This window comes from Saimiri boliviensis, chromosome 13, assembly GCF_048565385.1.
Source record: "Saimiri boliviensis isolate mSaiBol1 chromosome 13, mSaiBol1.pri, whole genome shotgun sequence".
Lineage (NCBI taxonomy): Eukaryota > Metazoa > Chordata > Mammalia > Primates > Cebidae > Saimiri > Saimiri boliviensis.
In genome coordinates, this window is record NC_133461.1 from 62,828,013 (window position 1) to 62,848,134 (window position 20,122).

At 39.4% G+C, this 20,122-nt stretch overlaps 1 protein-coding gene across 4 annotated transcripts in view; it reads right to left on the bottom strand.

The window, feature by feature from the left end:
* The window catches only part of L3MBTL4 (L3MBTL histone methyl-lysine binding protein 4), a 456,802-nt gene that overhangs the window by 189,881 nt on the left and 246,799 nt on the right, over nt 1-20,122 (bottom strand). For all 4 annotated transcript variants that reach the window (XM_074383753.1, XM_074383752.1, XM_039463865.1 and 1 more), the window contains exon 14: nt 10,618-10,720. In XM_074383753.1, coding sequence (XP_074239854.1) covers nt 10,618-10,720 — 103 coding nt within the window. The remainder of the gene's footprint in view (nt 1-10,617; nt 10,721-20,122) is intronic.

The following is a 20,122-nucleotide window of genomic DNA, read 5'->3' on the forward strand; positions in this document are numbered from 1 at the left end:
TGGCAGAGGGGAGTCTCCTCTGAAGTGGGCCTGGGTCCCGCCAGCCACCCCTCCCAGGAGTTCACCATTGATGGGCTCCAGGAGTGTACAAAAAGCCTCATGCCAGCATTTTTGGTGCCTCACTCTTAAAAGCGAACAAAACAAAGACTACCAGAATTTGAGAAATGCATTTAATATAATGGGAACCAAAACAAATCAAAACAAAAATATTTTTTTAAAAAATGAGTCAATGCAGGGAGCAGAAAAACAACTGCAAACATTATCAGAGAGGTAAGAAAAGATATACAATCTATCCAGCAAGAACAGGATACAATAAAAAACAAATCAGTGAGTAAGAATGTGTTCTCAGAAACAAACAAACAAACAAACAAACAAAAAAAACACAGTATAATCAAAAACGTCAACCGAAGGATTAAAAGACAAACTTGAGGAAATGTTTCATAAAAGAGAATACAAGACAAGGAGTGAAAAAGTTCTCAGCATCAGTTGAGGAAAACAAACAGAACAAATAGAAAAGAGAATAGTATTAAGAAATAGAACGAGAACACCTCCCGGAAATAAAAGAGGTTAAGTTTCCAGATTGAAACAGTGAATGGACAAAAGGCTAGTGTCAAATCACCAGGGATGAAAGAAAGCTCTAGAAATGCCCAGGGAGGTGCAGTTCTTGCAGAGGGTGGGGGAGTGGGGTGGATGGAGCATGGGAAGAGGAAAAATTCTGTGGGTGGACTGAAATTTGAACAAAAACAGAGATCTCAACAACAAAAAAGTAAATATAACATGGAATGATGCCTTCAGTATTCTGAAGGAAAAGGATCTCCAACTGGAATTCTACCCATGGCCGAGGAGACACACAACCTATTTTAGTTAGCAAAGTAACTCCCTCCCACAAACTCTATCCCAAAAAGCCAGGAAATAGAGAATTTAAATTGGTGAAAAGAAGTCTCCAAGCCAGGAATAGAAACTCAAAGGGAAGGGAGGTAAAGGGAATTCCAGGATAGAGGAAAGACCTGGAAGGCAGATATGCAGTAGGTCTGGAGAGAAAGCAGTTCAGATGGAGGAAGGACAGAGGGCTACCTGTGGGGTGACAGGGGGATTAATGGACTCCCTGAAATGTCTGGCTGTAGCTGAGTCAAAAGCCAGATGGAGAAGTTTGTATTTTTAGGTCACGTTGCGATACAACCAGAGGGCGTTCAGTCAAAGCCAACCCAACAGGCATGGCGATGGCTGAGGAAATGTTTTCCTTGAATGGGAAAGGCTACTTCCAAGGATGACAAGAGACACATGCCTAAGAGATCAGGGGCCCAAAGGGGTTCCCACAGGCCTCAACTGAAAGGAAGGTCAACGATGCAAAACAAACCCTTACATGTAAAGTCAGAGCAACTGAGCAAGAATTTCAAGCGCTGTACCTCCAGTTCCTTCCAAAGGGGTGTCTTAAGTCTCAGAATAACACATGGACTGTCCAAAACAGTTTGTCAGCTATACTGGTGCCTATTGTTTTATTGCTCTAGTATTATTGTTTTGTTTCAAAAAATCAATGCATGAATACTCTCAACAATTTACTGGTTTTGTGTATGTGTGTGTGTGTGTGTGTGTGTGTGTGTGTGTTTGTGTGTATGTGTGCGCCCGTGCGCTCCAATTTGCTCATTTCATCATTCAGTTGGATATTTCTTCTCTTTTTGTAATCATTTAAAAAAAATTTTATAATGTTTTGAGTTGAATGTTGAATTAGTTCATTTTCATTATTTTTTATTGAGAAAGCTACAGATTTCTCTCTGAATATATATACTATGACATCCTAAAAGTTTATCTCTTTAGTGTTCTCATTATGCTAAGTCTAGATTTTCTGAGATTCATGTCTGGGTTCTCCTTTGATTCCATAATTGCTTAAGTTATAGATATAAATTTTTTGCATGCGTTCTAGGTGACTGGATTTTTTTTTCTCAACAATTTCTTATTTGACTGCATTTTGATTGAGAATAGGTCTGATGTTTTGTTTTGAGAATTTACTGAGTTGTGTGTGGCCTAACAGTAGAGTTTTGAAAAGTGCTTTTGGGCAGATTTATTCTGTTTTCAGCTTCATGTAGATCTATAGTCACTCCTCTTCCTTTTCTTAAATCACATTATTCAGATTCTGTATATTCTTATGTCTGTTTTGCCTGTTTACTCCATCACTGCCTGAAATGGGTGAATTAGTTTCCTTATATTATTCTATATCTCCTTATATTTTCCGCAGTTATACTTTCCAAAACATGACAGTGAATAAAGACTATGTCTGTTTGAATCTCACCATGAAATTAAATCTTTTGTAGTTTAAAGAGCTCTCATTTACAGATGAAGAAATGAAGTTAGGAATAGTGGGACGATTTGCCTCATATTAAATAGTGAATGGTCAGTCTGGATGTTCAATTCAGGTGCGTTCCAGGCCTTGTACATAACTAGTGAGACTGATACCCCCCACCCCCCCACACACACTTACTCACAAAGAATAACAGATATGAAAAGAAGAAAACATCTGAAATAATTTCCATCATTATTTTTGAGCTGGCATAATGATTCCAGGTAAATCCTGAATAGAGGGTGAGTTGTCCTATAAGTTTCCACTAAGAGCACCCCAAAATATCTTAGATTTATCTGATAGCCCCCGCCTTCTGAGCAGCAGATGCTCCTCTTCTGTTTGTACTGTTTAAAGTTTGACACGTTAGCCATGCGTGCTGACCCTGTGTCCCACACAGGAGTCCTGGGGCAAGAGGTCTACACATTGTGACAATATCTGGCTCTCAATGTAAATGATATAATTATTGGTTCCTAAACAAATTTTTTGTCTATGTTTTATGACACAGAAGTAGATCAAGTCTTCTGGATCTGTATTCTACTCTTTTGAATAAAAAAGACTTCATATCTAATCCTGGACCTTGGCGCAAAAGTAAATTTACATCTTGTAGTCCCAATATTGTCATCGCTAAACATTCTTATGTTAACAAATACACTTACTTCATTTTATTCACTATGTAAATTCATTCAAATAAAATGTAAATTTTGTGATAATTGTGTGCCAAAGTCCTATTTTCATAAAGATAAGAGCTGATGAAATTTATTTCAAATAATAGTTTATGCATATTCTATATGAATTCCATGCAAGTTTAAGTATTATTGCTAACCCCCTGACTATTTTAATAAAAACTAAAATAAACCTGTCTGACATCCATCTAAAAAGGACACTCAGGGTCCACCTGATCTATTGAAGTGATGTATTATTTTCAAATGTCCTTAGTGATGTCTTGATGTCATCATTCTCCTTGTCAGCTGTACAAAATAAGATGCTGACAACTTATTTTAAGAATACTGTTTACTTCCTTTCAAAACACCAAGACTTCAATATCAAAATCAGAAATTCTGATTTGAAATGGTAAAAACAACATTCTACTTGCAAGTGCTCCACTGCCTGGGAGCATTTTATAGAAAAGCAGCTGAAATTGCCACCTTCCTTAAAGTGGAGCACTACATTTTCACTCTTTCCCCCAGGCTTTAGAAGCAGAAGTCAACCAAGTTGTTTTATACTGATCCTAGCCAAACTGGAGGCACTTTCTCTTTTTTTTGTTGTTCCTATTCTTCTTCTTTTTCTTAAATATAAGAATATTTGCCTAAGACTTTTCTGGACCAGAGACTGCAAGGAGCGTCTTGTAAAATGATGCCTCTCTGGTAAAGGTACATAACTATGACAAGATGAAAAAACCTTTTATTTTGGAATATGTAAACTTTACTCATTTAAATTCATTAGGAAACTCAACCTAGAAGTGATGACTGTATTAATAGTGCATCTAGGAATCTGAGAGAATACAGTAAAGATTTTAAAATCTTATCTCTTCCTTACCATCTCTGACATAAAAGAACAAAATGTATAATGATAATCTCGGGTGTTTTAAGGCAAATTTCTAGCAGGCACATGCGTATGTGTGTGTGTGTGTGTACATGTGCATGTATATAGTATTCTCAACAGATACTACCCAAGATGAGTACTGAAGAACAATACTTTCAATCTTTTAGAGCTATATAAAATTTAGACTATGATAATGTAAAAATAGAAAAATGCAAGGATTATCAATGGTATCAATATTCTACAGTTAATTGCAAGATAATTTTAGTAAATTCTTAAGCTATACACATAGTTACATTCATAAACTGATTGGATAAAAACAATGATTAAATGATTAAAGGAAGAGAGACATATCCAGCATTTACTAGAAATAACCTACATCACCGATGATCCGCACTCTTCAGTGACACCCTTTCAGCCAACAGTAACCATCAAAGATTTATTCTCATTCCTTGAATACAAGGAATTTTGAATTTCTTGTATTAAGACAAAATAGTGTTTAATGTAATAAAATCTGTTTGCATTTCCTTTCACAGGTAAGTTAAAATGCATTTACCTAATGGTTTACATGCCTTATAACTCCTCAACAAAAATACAAGGTCAAGAACACCCAGTTCTCTCATTTTTGTCTTTTCCATTCTAGATAGATGCTAGATGCAGGTACCTGTTGCTTTTCATTTTCATTTCTGAGACCCTGGAATCATGAAGCTTTTGGAAACCTTGCTCTTACTTGAGTGCTCTGTAATAATGAGGTCTAAACTGAGAAGAGCAATGAGAATTCATCACCCCAGCAGTCCTGCATGTGCATGAGACCTGAAGACAGGATCGCCTCTCAGGCATGCTGTCTCCCTAAAAATGCCCATTCTTCTCACTATCACATCTTCAGTATTTTTTTTCTATAAACTTCATAGAATGCTTTTCTCTAAACCCTTACATTTATATCCTTCTCATTCATTCAGAAATTCTGAGGCCAACCTTTAAAGGCTACTTGGTAGATAAAATTAAGTAAAATATTCTCTTGATAAGTAGATAATACAAAGAGGAACATAAACTAGACCCCATTTACATTATATCAGATGAGCAAAAGTTCAGGGAAGCTACTGGAACAAAATGCAGCATGGCCACTCTATCTGTGTCCACAGCCTTCTCAGAATCCATCAGGGAGAGGTCAGTCAGCAACACACATGCCCAGTGCAGGAGGCAAGCTGGCTTTGCTGAACTGGAAGGAGAGGCTTGCAAGGGAGGCTCCGCTACATCTCAGAGCAGTCCAAGAATGATCAGTGTAATTTTAGCACCAGCTCCACAGGAGGGGCATCACCAGAGAGCTCTGAGACACAGACCAACTGCAATACTGTGGTGTGACTAACTTTGGGGATAATGATTCAAGTTTTGAAGGAGGCATTAAGATGGCCAGTCATTTCACCGGAAGTACCTGTTACTCAAAATACTATAATGAGAGGGCACAGTGTGCCAGACTCTCTCAGGGCTGTCTGACAGAACTCTCAGGGATGACGGAAATGTTCCATACCTTTGCTGTCCAATACAGTAGCCACTAGTCACATGGCTGCTGAGCATGTGAAATGTGGCCAAGTGTGCCTGAGGAACACAGAGGCAGGTGACTAGCTAGTATCATAGTGGGCTTTACAGCTTTAGATCACAGACATACACACACACACACACATGCACGTGCGTGTGAATGCGTGCGCGCACTCTCCCCCTACACACAAACAGAGGCCTGAGGAAGATGATCTCTGTAGCTATATCCTCCTATTGCTGTCTAGAAGGTGGCTCCATCAACTCCAGCAGAGCATCCTCCTAATCATGGGCTTCTCCCCTCCTCTCCACTTCCTCCCTCATTTTTCCTTTTTCCTCATTTTCTCCTCCCCTCAGACAGCACTATTGTTATAGTAGGTACAAAACACTGAACAGAATGTCCAAAAAAATGTATTTATCTGGTAAATTGAAAAAGAAAAAAAATGTTGGTGGGTAGGCAGACATGAGCAAGGCACGAGAGGCCCCTCCCCCAGGAATGTCAGGCAGGCAACCCTCAGGTGACGGTCAGGCGGTTGTTAAACTGTTCCTCTAAAATAATAATTGGTCACAGCTGGTGCCTGGGAAAGGCAGCCTCCCAACAGATAGAAAACACCTGAAACTGGTTATCAGCAGCTTCCTTATAAGATCTCAGGAGCTGGGTGAGCAGGTCCAAGCGTGTTCACTTAAGAGGCAAATGCCAGAGTCTAACTGGTAGATGATCTTTCTCTTAGAACATTCAACTGGTAAGCAAAAAATGCCTCCAATGAGCATCTACTCAACTCCAGTAAACACACTGCATGGATGGCCTGTATTAGTCCATTTTCACACTGCCGTTGAAGACGTACCCGAAACTGGGAAGGAAAAAATGGTTTAATTCCACTTACAGTTCCACATGGCTGGGGAGGCCTCAGAATCGTGGCAGAGGGTGAAAGGCACTTACATGGTGGGAGCAAGGGATAATGAGGGAGAAGCAAAAGCAGCGACGCCTGATACACTCGTCAGATCTCCTGAGACTTGTCTCCTATCACAAGAATGGAATGGGAAAGACCAGCCCCGTGATTTAATTATCCCCGGGTCCTTCCCACAACACATAAGAATTCTGAGAGATACAATTCAATTTGAGATTTTAAAGGACACACAGCCAAACCATATCATTCTACCCTGGCCCCTCCAAATCTCATTTTCTTACATTTCGAAACGAATCATGCCTTCCCAACAGTCCCCCAAAGTCTTAACTCATTTCAGCATTAACCCAAAAGTCCACAGTCCAAAGTCTCAGATGAGACAAGGCAACTCCCTTCTGCCTATAAGCCTGTAAAATCAAAAGAAAGCTAGTTACCTACTAGATACAATGGGGGTACAGGTATTGGGTAAATACAGCTGTTCCAAACGGGAGAAATCAGCCAAAATAAAGGGGATACAAGCCGTGCACAAGTCTGAAATCCACAGGGCAGTCAAATAGTCAAATTTTAAAGCCCTAAAATGATCTCCTTTGACTCCAGGTCTCACATCCAGGTCACACTGATGCAAAAGGTGGGTTCCCATGGTCTTGGGCAGCTCTGCACCTGTGGCTTTGCAGGGTGCAGCCTCCCTCCTGGCTGCTTTCATGGGCTGGTGTTGAGTGCCTGCAGCGTTTCCAGGTGCATGGTACGAGCGGTCAGCGGATCTACCATTCTGGGGTCTGGAGGATGGTGGCCCTCGTCTCACAGCTCCATTAGGCGGTGTCCCAGGAGGGACTCTGTGTGGGGAACTCTGACACCACATTTCCCTTCCACACCGCCCTAGCAGAGGTTCTCCATGAGGACCCCGTGCCTGCAGCCAACTTTTGCCTGGGCATCCAGGTGTCGTTTTCATAGATGTTCTGAAATCTAGGCAGAGGTTCCCAAACCTCAATTCTTGACTTCCATGCACCCACAGGCTCAACACCATGTGAAAGCTGCCAAGGCTTGGGGCTTCCACCCTCTGAAGCCACAGCCCAAGCTCTATGCTGGCTCCTTTCAGCCACAGTTGGAGCAGCTAGGACAGAGGGCACAAAGTCCCTAGGCTGCCCACAGCACAGAGACCCTGGCCCAGCCCACAGAGCCACATTTTTCTCCTGGGGCTGTGATGGGAGGGGCTGGTGTGAAGGACTCTCTAACATGGACTGGGACATTTTCCCCATGGTCCTGGGGATTAACATGCGGCTCCTTGCTACTTATGCAGATTTCTGTGGCAGGCTTGAATTTCTCTTCAAAAAATGGGTTTTTCTTTTCTACTGCATTGTCAGGCTACAAATTGTATGAACTTTTATGCTCTGTTTCCCTTTAAAATGGAATGCTTTTAACAGCACCCAAGATGCCTTCTGAATGCTTTGCTGCTTAGAAATTTATTCTGCCAGATACCCTAAATCAAGCATCCCCAAACTATGGCCCGTGGGCCGCATGCAGCCCCCTGAGGCCATTTATCCGGCCCCCCGCCGGACTTCAGGAAGGGGCACCTCTTTCATCAGTGGTCAGTGAGAAGAGCACAGTATGTGGCAGCCCTCCAACGGTCCGAGGGACAGTGAACTGGCCCCCTGTGTAAAAAGTTTGGGGACGCCTGCCCTAAATCATCTCAAGTTCAAAGTTCCCAAATCTCTAGAGCAGCGACAAAATGCCACCAGTCTCTTTGCTAAAACATAACAGGAGTCACCTTTGCTCCAGTTCCCAACAAGTTCCTCATCTCCACTTGAGACAGCCTCATCCTTATTGTTCATATCACTATCAGCATTTATCAAAGCCACTCAACAAGTCTCTAGGAGGTTTGAAACTTTCCCACATTTTCTTGTCTTTTTCTCAGCCCTCCAAACTGTTCCAACCTCTGCACTTTATCCAGTTCCAAAGTCACTTTCACATTTTCTCGTATCTGTTCAGCAGCACGCTACTGATACCAATTTTACTGTATTAGTCTGTTTTCACACTGCTGATAAAGACATATCCAAGACTGGGAAGGAAAAAGGTTTAATCAGAGCTATAGTTCCATATGGCCAGGGAGGCCTCAGAATCATGGTGGGAGGTGAAAGGCCCTTCTTACATGGCAGCAGCAAGAGAAAATAAAGAAAAAGCAAAAGCGGAAACCCCTGATAAACACATCAGGTCTCAACGAGATTTATTAACATCACAAGAATAGCATGGGAAAGATCAGCCCTCATGATTCAATTACCTCCCCCAGGGTCCTTCCCACAGCACGTGAGAATTCTGGAAGATATAATTCAAGTTGATATTTGGGTAGGGATACAGCCAAACTATATCACAGCCCCTCCCAAATGCTGGCAGGCCCCTGCACATGTGGACAGTCCACTCCAAGGAAGAATCAGGGTGAGGCAGGAGAATAGGGTCTAGAGCCAGGGAACCTAAGGCCGATTCATGCTGACTTCCTAGAACTAAACCAAAAGAAAAACCCCAACTTTCCACACATAAGTAACAAAAGGACCAGAGGCTACTCCTTTTGCACCTCCCACCCCTGCTTTTCTGCATGAAAGATGAAAAATTGAAAGTATCTCTGATTGGTTGTTGTTTGCAACCAATCACTTGTTTGCACAGGAGTGTAACTTTGTAGCTTCACTCAGCCTCTGATTGGTGGCTTTCCACAACCAATCAGACTGATTGTAGCACACTACTTCACCTACATAGTGTACACCAAGTAACTAACGGGAAACCTTTAGAGAGAATTTAAACCCCCAAAAAATTCTGCACTGGGGCTCTTGAGCACCTTTGCTCAGGCCTGCTCCCACCCCGTGGAGAGTACTTTCATTTTCAATAAATCTCTGCTTTCATTGCTTCATTCTTTTCTTGCTCTGTTTGTGTGTTTTTTCCAATTCTTTGTGCCAGACACCAAGAACCTGGACACCCTCCACCAGTAAATGGGGAGAAGAATTGCAACTCCTGGAATTATGCCAGTGTATAAATACCTCAAGGCAAAGTCTAAATGGCACGCTTGACTCTCTTAAGCTGTCTTCTTGGCCCTCTTCCAAGTGCACCTTACTTCCTTTTGCTCCTGTTCTAAAACTTTTTAATAACCTTTCACTCCTGCTCAAAAACTTGCCTCAGTCTCTCACTCTGCCTTATGCCCCTCAGACAAATTCTGTCCTCTGAGGAGGTAAGAATGGAGTTGCTGCAGATCCGCACAGACTTAACACTGCTAACATTAAGACGTCTTCGCTGGGTCCAGCTCCACTTTCACAATATGAGTCCCACAGATTTGCACAAGTCACCAACCAGTTTTCAAGTCTTTATTTCTTTTTCATGGGTACTGTATTTTTTCTTTTAAGTGTAATAGATTCACACATATCACATGTATATTCATGTGTGCTATTTGGGAGTGCTTATCATTGTTCTTATAGTGGCATTTCCTTTGATTCAATTAAAAATGTTTTAGGCATTAGTTTCCAGGACTGCCAGATAAGTCCCTGATAAAGCACAGACTTCCTGTATTATACTTAGATCCACTATTCAAACAAATGTTTTCTTGCTTCAGGTATTGTATGACTTACTCTTTTCTCTTTATAATAAACTTTTCTATGATGTTTGTTTATAAATTTGTGTATTTGAACAAATTTGATATTAATTTTTTCAGTTTTAATTTATATATTCCATTTCTAGATCACCAGCATAATTTATCTATACACTATTTGCCAATTGATAAGGATAGAAAAAGCAGCAAGGGCTTACATATTAATTTGTATTATTTTTCTTTAAAAGCAACATCTGTTTATATGCATATTATCAAGTACTTAAAACATGGGCATATTCTGCAACATAACTTCACACTAGTTTTCTATTCTTTTATAGAATTATCTCCAAATGAATAAGAAAGAGAGAAAAAGAAATAGAGGCAAGGTAAATAGAAAATGAGTAGAAAAGGCAAGAGGCTCTGGAATTTCTCTAGAAGAAACCAAGTCTCAGGACATGGTGGTAGGTGTGTATGACAGTATGCGTTTGGTAGGAAAATGGTTAGAAAAAGGAGATTCTGGGACATGAAGTGGGTCTAGGAAATGCCTCATAATTTCAAGAAAGCTCTAGAAGGGCCGAGTTGGCAAGCAGAGGAAAATGTCAAGGAAAGGCCTTAGTAACACACAGGTGAGAGTGTCATAGGGGCAGCTGGCTCCATGAGACTCATCTATGATGCTCCATGTACCTGCTAATATGCAGAATGTTTCCATTCATCCAGAAAATAAATAAGAAAAATGTTACCTGTGATGTCCCGAATAACGTGGACCACGGATATGGCCTATTCCTCGGCACCCGGGAGTAGGACAGACAGCTTGACCTGGAAGGACTTTCACATCATTCGTTCCTTCGGGAAGTAAAAGAACATGCCTTGAAAACACCCTCAATTAAAGAAGACCACAAATCTGAAATATGTAAATGATGCTAATTCAGACTTTGCAAATTAAACAAACCGTCACCAAAAACCACTTACAGGTGACTTACGATGTTTTATTAATATTAAATGATTTGGCAGAAAATACCAGTGCTGTAATAAATAACACTAACAGCACAACCCATATCAGAGAGAGAGGAAAATGAATAGGCATTGAAATTTTTAAAAACAGTTATGAGAACATTCACTTATTTCTTTCAGAGATTAATAATGGCAAAAGCAATACAGCCACGAGCTGAGAACAGGAGTATGTAAGGTCTGCTGTGGGGTCCTCAGTGAAGCGTCTGCTCAACCAGAGCAAGGATATTGGAATACTGGACAGAACCCGGGCTAGCAAAGGGGGCGTGCTGAAGATGGCAAATACGTCCACACTTACTCAAGTGGCTGTCAAAGATAGGCAAGGAAAGAACTGACATTATGCTATTCTATACTGATACTATGCTGTACCATACACTACACCATACTATACGCTGCACTGTGCTTTATACTATACTAGGTACTACATTGTACTCTAAGCTACCGTGTACTATCTACTACATGCTACACCACACCATATGCTGCACTGTGCTATATACTATACCATACACTACATTGTATTCTAAGCTACCGTGTACTATCTACTACATGCTACACGACACTATATGCTGCACTGTGCTATATTGTACTATATACCTCACTGTACCACACTCTACCAACTTAACTTCATCACTACTGTGACTGGTCTAATCCAAGCCATCTTCCTGTTTGAAGAATTGCAGTCGTGATTCTTCACTCATTCTAATGTATTTTCCATCTTGCAACCAGAGTAATCTTTTAAAATCACGGATCTAATCATATCACTTCTCTCTTAGCACATTTCAATGGCTTCTCATTGCTGTTAGGATGAAACCTCACATTCTTAACCTGGCCTAGCTGATGTATGACTGGACTTGATTTTTCTCCTCATTCAGGATTCTGGATTCTCCTGTTCCTTGAACCTGCCAGGTTCATTCAAACATCAGGACATTTGCATATTGGCAAAAGCATTCCATTGTCCACTTGGATAACTTCTGCTTAACTTTTACATCTTGGCTTATATTTCACTTCCTCAGGCTAACTTCTGAGAGGAGGTTAGGTCCCCATTTTATATAGCACCTACCTCAATTACAAATTAAATAATTATTTGTTTAATGTCTATCTCTCTTATTAGACTATAAGCTGCAGGCATGAGTCTAGTTCACCACTGATGTCATCAGTATCTAGCCCGACACATAGTTAGTGCTCAGTAAGTGTGAAATAGGTGAGTATTCCTTCGAGAGACACTCATAGTCCAGAAAAGCAGCTTATATATTAGCAATAAATTTGCATTACAGTGTAATTACATTGCATGGAAATACTCACTGAGGCTAGGTCCCAATGTGTGGTGATATTAAAACAAATATTTAAGCCTCAAATACATTTTCATTACATTTACTGAACCATAGGAAAGTATGTCTTAAGTACATCTTATGCTCTTATGAATTTGTGAAACACACTGAGGCATAAATGGAGAAAAACAGAGCTACTCTACTCAAAGCCAGCTTTTGGAAACAGCTTTTTAAAAAACAACTTTTAAACAAATCAGAGGAAGTGATGTTTAAAAACTGTAAACAGGACAGGCATGGTGGCTCACGCCCGTAATCCCAGCATTTTGGGAAGCTGAAGTTGGAGGATCTCTTGAGGCCAGGAATTTGAAACCTGTCTGGGAAACATAAAAAGACCTTATTTCTAAAAAAATAAAAAGTTTAGAAAGTTATCTGGGCATGATGGCATGTATCTATAGTCCTAGCTACTCTGAAGGCTAAGACGAGAGGATCTCTTGAGCCCAGCAGTTCAACCAGTCTGGGAGACAGTGAGACTGTATCTCAAAAAAGAAAAAAAATTGTAAACAAATCCTTCATTAAGAAATACGTTTCTGTCATTCTGTAAATATATAGTATTTTAGTAAAAGGATCTAAGAGAAAATAAACATAGAGTATATAAATAGTTTTCTCTAAACTGCATCTCAGAATACATTACCAAAGCTATCATTATAAAGGTCTAGAATATTAAACCCACAAACCAAAAAGCAAAAAATACTCTCCACCAGCCAGCCCAGATGGAACTCTGTGTGGACATTTTACACACACAGTGACCTTTCAATGAATGCTACTTAATATTGTTTTCAGTACTATTTTAATGTACTTTATTAAATTAAGGTTTAAACTGATGTTTTTAATATTTATCAATGCATATTTTTCTCCATATCCTGAAGGATACCATCACTCTCTCCTAGGTAGAGCTGGAAGCAAAGCCAAGACCTCAGCTGGGAGAGAAGAGCCTTCACATTAAGAACTGCAGCAAATACTTAACAAAGAAAGAGTTGAGAAGAAAGGGGAATACAAATGCATGGGACCTAGCAACTTCCTCATTAAATTGTGTATGATGAAGTATAATAGGTTGAATCAATGGCAAATAAGACAAGGAGCCATCCACTGGGAAAAAGAAACCTGCAAATTCTGCAAGAGTTCACATTATTCCTCTAAGATAAAGAAAACCTACCAACAAATGAATGTTTTTGTTCAAAAAATAATCATATTTTCCCAAGAATATCTTACCATAATTTGGGTATTACGACAATTAGGTCTCAAGAAGAAATGTTCTCAGCTCTAAATCGCTTTTTCAGAAACACTATCCCTGACCATATTACCTATGCTTGCCTTCATTTTACCTCTTTTCCTGAAGTGAGTTTTGTAGTTTATCTGCTTCTATCACCTGTCTCCCTTCACTGGAGTGAGGATATTTACCTTATCTAACTTGTTTGCCCCTGCATCCCCAGTACCTTCTAGAATAGTGACTGGCAGGTCATAGATACTCAACAAGTATGTTTTATGAATGGGAAATATATATAAAAATAATAATAAAGACAGAAACAATTAATACCTGGAGTAATTATTTTATCAGTGCTGTGAGATCATCACTATTTTATTTTCATTTAAGAGCTCAGTTGTCTGAAACCCCTCTCTGATCTTTTATTTCTAAATACTATGAGCTACTTGCTACATCAAGCAGCATGAATAACTTCTAATTTGTTACAAGTCTTCTATGAAAACTTTTACTCAGGCAGGAGTAAATCTAATGGCAAGATTCTTTAGAAAAGGACAAAAAAGAAAGAAAATATGCTTGTAAACTAGGAATTATCCGAAAAATGAATAATGCTTTACCCTAACATGATACTATATTAGGATGTCCTTGTGGTATTCCCCATTTCTGCATAGTTACTACACGCAACCGTCTTTCCTTCCCTGCCAACCAAACTCTGATTTTGCTCAGGGCAGCAATGTGCCCAGCTACACACATCCTCTTTCCCAGCCTCTCTTAAATCTGGTCATGGTCACTTGACACTGTCCTGGATAACAGAAGCAAAGGGAAAGGCACCGCAAGGACAAATGCTTTTCTTTCCTGTTAAAAGGATGAAGATGAGACTGGTGCTGCTTTGCCCATTTCCCCCTACACTGGATTCCCTGGAATGCAGATGTTAATTCTCATGAGATGATAAGCACAAACGCAAAGGTGTCAAGGGAAGAAGAGAATAAAGGAAGACAGAGCCTGGGTCCAGAACACTGCCAGCCTTGGACCTCCTATACCAATGATCTGTCCTGCGGGAAAAATAACCCTCTCTTTGATTAAACCCAGTGGTTTAATTTTTGTGTTACTAGCAGATAAAAACTCCTAGAATAAAACAGCAATTTTATTTTGATTTTTCTTTTGTGAAATCAAGCAACTGTCCTTAACAGAAAACACTCAAGTTGCATATGGATTTTAGACTTATTGTCATGTAAAAATTATGTAAGAGATCAAGGCAAAAATCAAGAAATAAAAGAGAATGTGCTTTTGTACTTAGAATATAAGAAAGGGGACTGTCTTTTCTTATTCTAAAATGACCCAAATTGGTGACTATGAGTGATATAAATGAAAACGCTTATTATTCTACCCAAAATGGGTTACGAACTGAGATCATCCTCCTTCTAAGAATGTACTTTCTTTTCTGAACTGTAATTTTATTTAACATACAGATGCCCATAGCACAGTGATAATGCTGACCCTGAAGCAAAGTAAGATGATCTACTGATTTAAATATATAGATGAGTTATGGATTGATGTTGGCCAGCATAAAAAAAATAAGAATCAGGAGCATTCCTGTTTCTGCTTCAATACTAATTACTCACTGCTGATACAGTACTCAGTTCGGCCTGATTCATTTAGCAAGGATTTTTATTTGTAATTGAGAAATGACATTAGTGCTGGGTGATAATATCCACTAGAAGATGCACAAGCACTGCTTCTTTGAAAAGGGAAGTAGATTTAAATGTCACTGATAACAGGTAAGTTAAGATTTTTTTTTTCTTATTTTTAACATAAAATTGATCACTGAGGGTTATCCATACAAGTAAAGAGATACTGCAAGTTAATTAGATGCTGATATTCCCTCTGCTAGGGATATATGGCAGCAAAACAAACAGAAAGACCCTGCCCCCTGGGGAGCTTACCTTCTGGAATAAGCCAACAGATAAGAAGCATGACAGTAGGTCAGATGGGGCTAGGCGGATAGATGAAGTGGGGTAAGGAAGAGAAAGTGAGGGGTGCACGTGTGAAGATTTTTAAGGCAGAGGAGGCAGGGAAGGAGTGCCGATATTTGAGCAGAATTCCGCTTGAAGTGAACGCATGGGACATAGTGGGACAACTGCCAGAAGGCCTGAGCAAGGGGAAGAGTGGTGGGAAATGAGACCGTGTGAGCCAGTCTCCCGTTTATTCTGGGTTGGCTGGGAGACAGTGGCCAGCACTAAGTGAAGAAAGAGTCGGTCAGAACACACTTATCTCGCTCCTCTGTGAGCAGTTTACTTTTCCCCGCACCTCACCTTGTAAAAGGCCTGCTGTGCGCTCTGCATCGTGGCTGGGACTGGAATCAGGCCTTCGGAGCCCATACAGGCAGATCCACACCTGGTATTTACAGCCCCGGCTAGATGAGACCCACGGTGAGTTCATGTCCATGGAGAAGAGAAGTCTGAGGACTGAACTCTGGGAACACCGAGATGTAGAGACCAGAAAGAAAGAGCGAGCAAGGCGGCTGAGAGGGAGGAGCCCAATGGGTAGAAGGAGAGCCAGGAGGAAGCTGCGGAGAAGGTGTGCAGACCAGCCAGGGTTGCACCTGCGCCTGGCCTCAGGGCTTGGCAACGTGCTGGGCTACTGCGCCTGTGGCAAGAATGTTTTCAGTGAAAGGGTCTGAGCAAACCTGATGGAGGTTCAAGGGAAAGTGCAAGAGGAAAAAGGGAGACGCTATAGTTTAAAAAACTTTTTAAGTTTTGATATAAAAGGCTGTACAAAGTAGTTATAAAAAGTGGGTTGATGCCCCAAATGGCATTTCTATTATTGTTTTTGTTTGAATGATGATGAGACTATTTCAGTACAGGGAAAATTTGATCATGCAGAAAGTGGTTTAATTGTGGGAAAAAGTCCTTCAGTGAGCTTGGGGTGGCAGGCCAGTATCCCACTAAGGATGGGCTGTGGGGCAATCAAGGACTGTCACCAGTCCCAATCCTGATGAAGGCAAAGCCTATGCGTGCAAACAAGGGGCACTGGTGGGCTCCATGGCAGGAGGAAGACAAATTTCTCCACTGACAGCTTTTATGTTCTCGGTGAAATAGGCAGTAAGCTCGACAGCGGAGCCTGAGAATGGGGCAGGGGAGCAAGGTATGAAAGTGAACTAAAAATATATAAAGCAAACTGTTCAATTATGACACGTTCCTGCTTCAAATAATCAAGCTTTTACTATCTTTATTTTGGATTGGAAATTTTTTGGTTAGCATCTTGGTTTTTTTCCATGCCACCCCCAGGAAATTTATATTACAGTTTGCTAAGAAGATTTAATGAAATAATTACCCCTGAACATTGTAGAATGCAAATAATAAGCATTATTTCAAACTAAAATTATAGGTTAATCATACCTATTCTCCTCTCCTAATGAAATTCGGGAAAATAAATATCCATTGTGCTATAATAATTAGTGTCTCAAATAGAAGAAGAAAATAGTATAACCAAACACTATAGTTGCTTGTACCTGGGTTTCAGGATATCATATTTCATGATACGTAAATAAAATAGAACAACAATTTTGTGAAATGAAAATGCAACCAAAAAACTGTAAAACATTCCTAAAAATGTCAATTTTATACTTAGTGATCTAGAAAAATCTTTAAAGTACTACAATGTCAATATTAGTAGAGAAAGGTAATCTAACCATCTGCCTGACATAGGGATACATTTAGAAATATGGTAGAGTCCAGAAAGAGATGAGTCCATATAATAATAATATTTATCTTCCACTCTGAAACAATAATACAGCAAGAAAAGAATGCAAACATTGAAAGTCTCTTTCCAGATCTGACAGAACTTCAGAGCAGTCAAGGCAAAAAGGAAAACATGTTGTAATGGCCTTTGCTTATTATTTAAAATGAGACAGAAGACCACTTCCTTCATAAAGAATTGGCAAATATTTTCTTAACAAAATATAGTAAAATGCATTTATCATATGTTGAGCTTTAATTAAGAGGTAATAATATAGTGGGTAATTGGCTAATTATTCAAGGATCCCAGAAAAAGATGACCTCATATTTAAATACAAGTACAGTGTCAGGGAGATGAGAGGCTTGGTGGAAAATGGAATGACTTGACCTGTAGCCTCTGGTTGAAGCATCTGAGATCTGGCTGTATGTTGGAATGAGCCATTGTATAAGGATTAGGAACAAGAAAGTGAAGAAGGTATATATATATATATATATACCTTCTTGTTCCTATATATATATCTTGTTCCTATATATATACTTTCTTGTTCCTATATATATAGTTTTATATATATATATATATATAGTTTTAACTGATATATGCATAAAATGACATTAAAGAGGAAAGCAAAAAATGTAGATTCGATTTTAGATATAACCCCATTCAAACATGTCACATTAGTATTTTAAAGTATTTATACCACAAGCACTTAAATAAAACAAAACTAGGTTCTTTTTATAGTACAGAATGGGCTTTTGTAAAACGTTGGATTGTTTTATTACTCAGTTTTTAACCTGTCAAAAATAAAGAGAATGACCTTTTTGCTGATTTACAGAAGAGATGATATTGTGAGAGGTCCACATAGATAATGTAGAAGCATGGGTTTATTTTTTTTTCTTTTTTTGAGACTTGTCAGCTAGTGTCAGCCAACCTGGATTGCAGCGCTGTGATCACGGTTCACTGCGGCATCGACTTCCAGGGCTCAAAAAATCCCTCTGCCTCAGCCTCAGCCTCAGCCTATGGAGAAGCTGGGACCACAGATGCACACGACCATGCCCGGCTAATTTTTCTATGTTTACTTGGAGCAGGGGCTGGGGGAGGGTGTCTTGCTATGTTGCCTAGGATAGTCTTAATTCTCAAACAACCCATATATCCTGTTTCTAGATCACCAATATAAATAATTTGTCTATACGTTATTTACCAATTGATGAAGATAGAAAAAGCAGCAAGGGCTTGTTTGGGCTCAAGTGATTGTCCCTCTTTAGCCTCCAAGAGTGCTGGGATTACAGGCATGAGCCACCATGCCCAGCCACGATGCAAGAATTTTAAGAGTAGAAGAAAGGTTAATGGTTATTGCCATACACACAAAAATGTTTTACATATAAATAAATTAAATTATATCAAGTCTGCCCTTAACTAACAGACTTACTGTGAGGAACTAAAGAGTCCGATGGCACTTAAAAGTACTGAATGCAAACACTACTTCACTAGATAACCCTGTTCGATTTTTCACTGTTTTTAAGAAATAAATAAGACAGTAATTAAAATAGATTTATCTTTTAAACTTTACCTTTTATAAAACTTACCTTTCAAAGAAATTATAAAGAACTAAGATGAGTTTTTTACTTTCTTTTGCCCTAAACTTCCTTTAGCCTTTTATGAGAAATCAGCCTTAAAAAAAAAAAAAAAAAAAAAAAAAAAAAAGGCACCTAATTTGGTACTTGGTTTATGTGATTGAACTATTCCCATTTTACCCAAGTAAAATTGCTGCAAAACCATCTCCCTTCTCTCTTTCTCTCTCTCATTCATTCACTTATTCTCTTTCTGTCTCTCTTCTCCGCTTCCTAAACATTGCCTTAAGCAAAGTGACTAATCTCAAGCCAAAAGGATGATAACTTGTACACTCCTTAGCCCTAGGCTTGCTCTTATTCATATGAAGGAAGATAACAGACAGGTCAAAAGCTATAAGCATATCAAGGTAGCTTATGAATTGGTTTTGAGCAACAGCCTTTGAACTGCTTTTCTCCTCTTTCACTAAAAGAGAAATTTAGTATATTCTAGTTTCTTTGACAGTGTCACATACAATTTTCTGACTTAAAAAACCAAATTTCTATCATTGCTGATAAAAATTTCATATGTTCTTATAACCAAACATGTATAAATATGAAAGTTACCTATAAGAATGAAACATACTCCCAGTGGAGTGGCTATACCATTTTTCCAGTAACCTGAAAAGTACATCTAAAGCAGTAACTGGGGTGTCCATAATCCCTTCTCAAACTAGCCTAACAGGGCCACATTAAAAATTCTCATATCAGTAAGCTTTTGGGCATTCTGTTTTCTGTTTTCTTTCTTTCTTTCTTTCTTTTCTTTTCTTTTCTTTTTTTTTTTTTTTTTTGACACAGTCTCACTCTGCTGCCAGGTTGGAGTACAGTGGAACAATCTCAGCTCACTGCAACCTCCACTTCCTGGTTCAAGTGATTCTCCAGCCTCAGCCTCTGCTGGGACTACAGGTACACGCCACCATGCCCAGCTAATTTTTGCATTTTTAGCAGAGACAGAGTTTCACCATGTTGGCCAGGATGGTCTTGATCTCTTGACCTCATGATCCACCCACCTTGGCTTCCCAAAGTGCTGGGATTACAGGTATGAGCCACTGCTTTTGAGCATTCTTAACAGAAAATGTTATGAGTTGTTTGAGAATACACACACGTGCACACACACACAATTACACAATGTATAATTCTAATTACATTCCTCTCCATGGCTTCTGCTTGAAATCTAACTCTACAATTAATGACATTTCATTATTGAATTTCAGTTGAATACACTTGGCAGAATTGCTAAGTTTCTAAATAGAAGGAAAATCCTCCACCTGATGCCTGTAACAGATGCTTCAATAATGTAAAAGGAGCAAATTGCCTTCCCTCCAACCCCCCATACTAGTTTATGCACTGGTGACTTTGAATTTGTCTA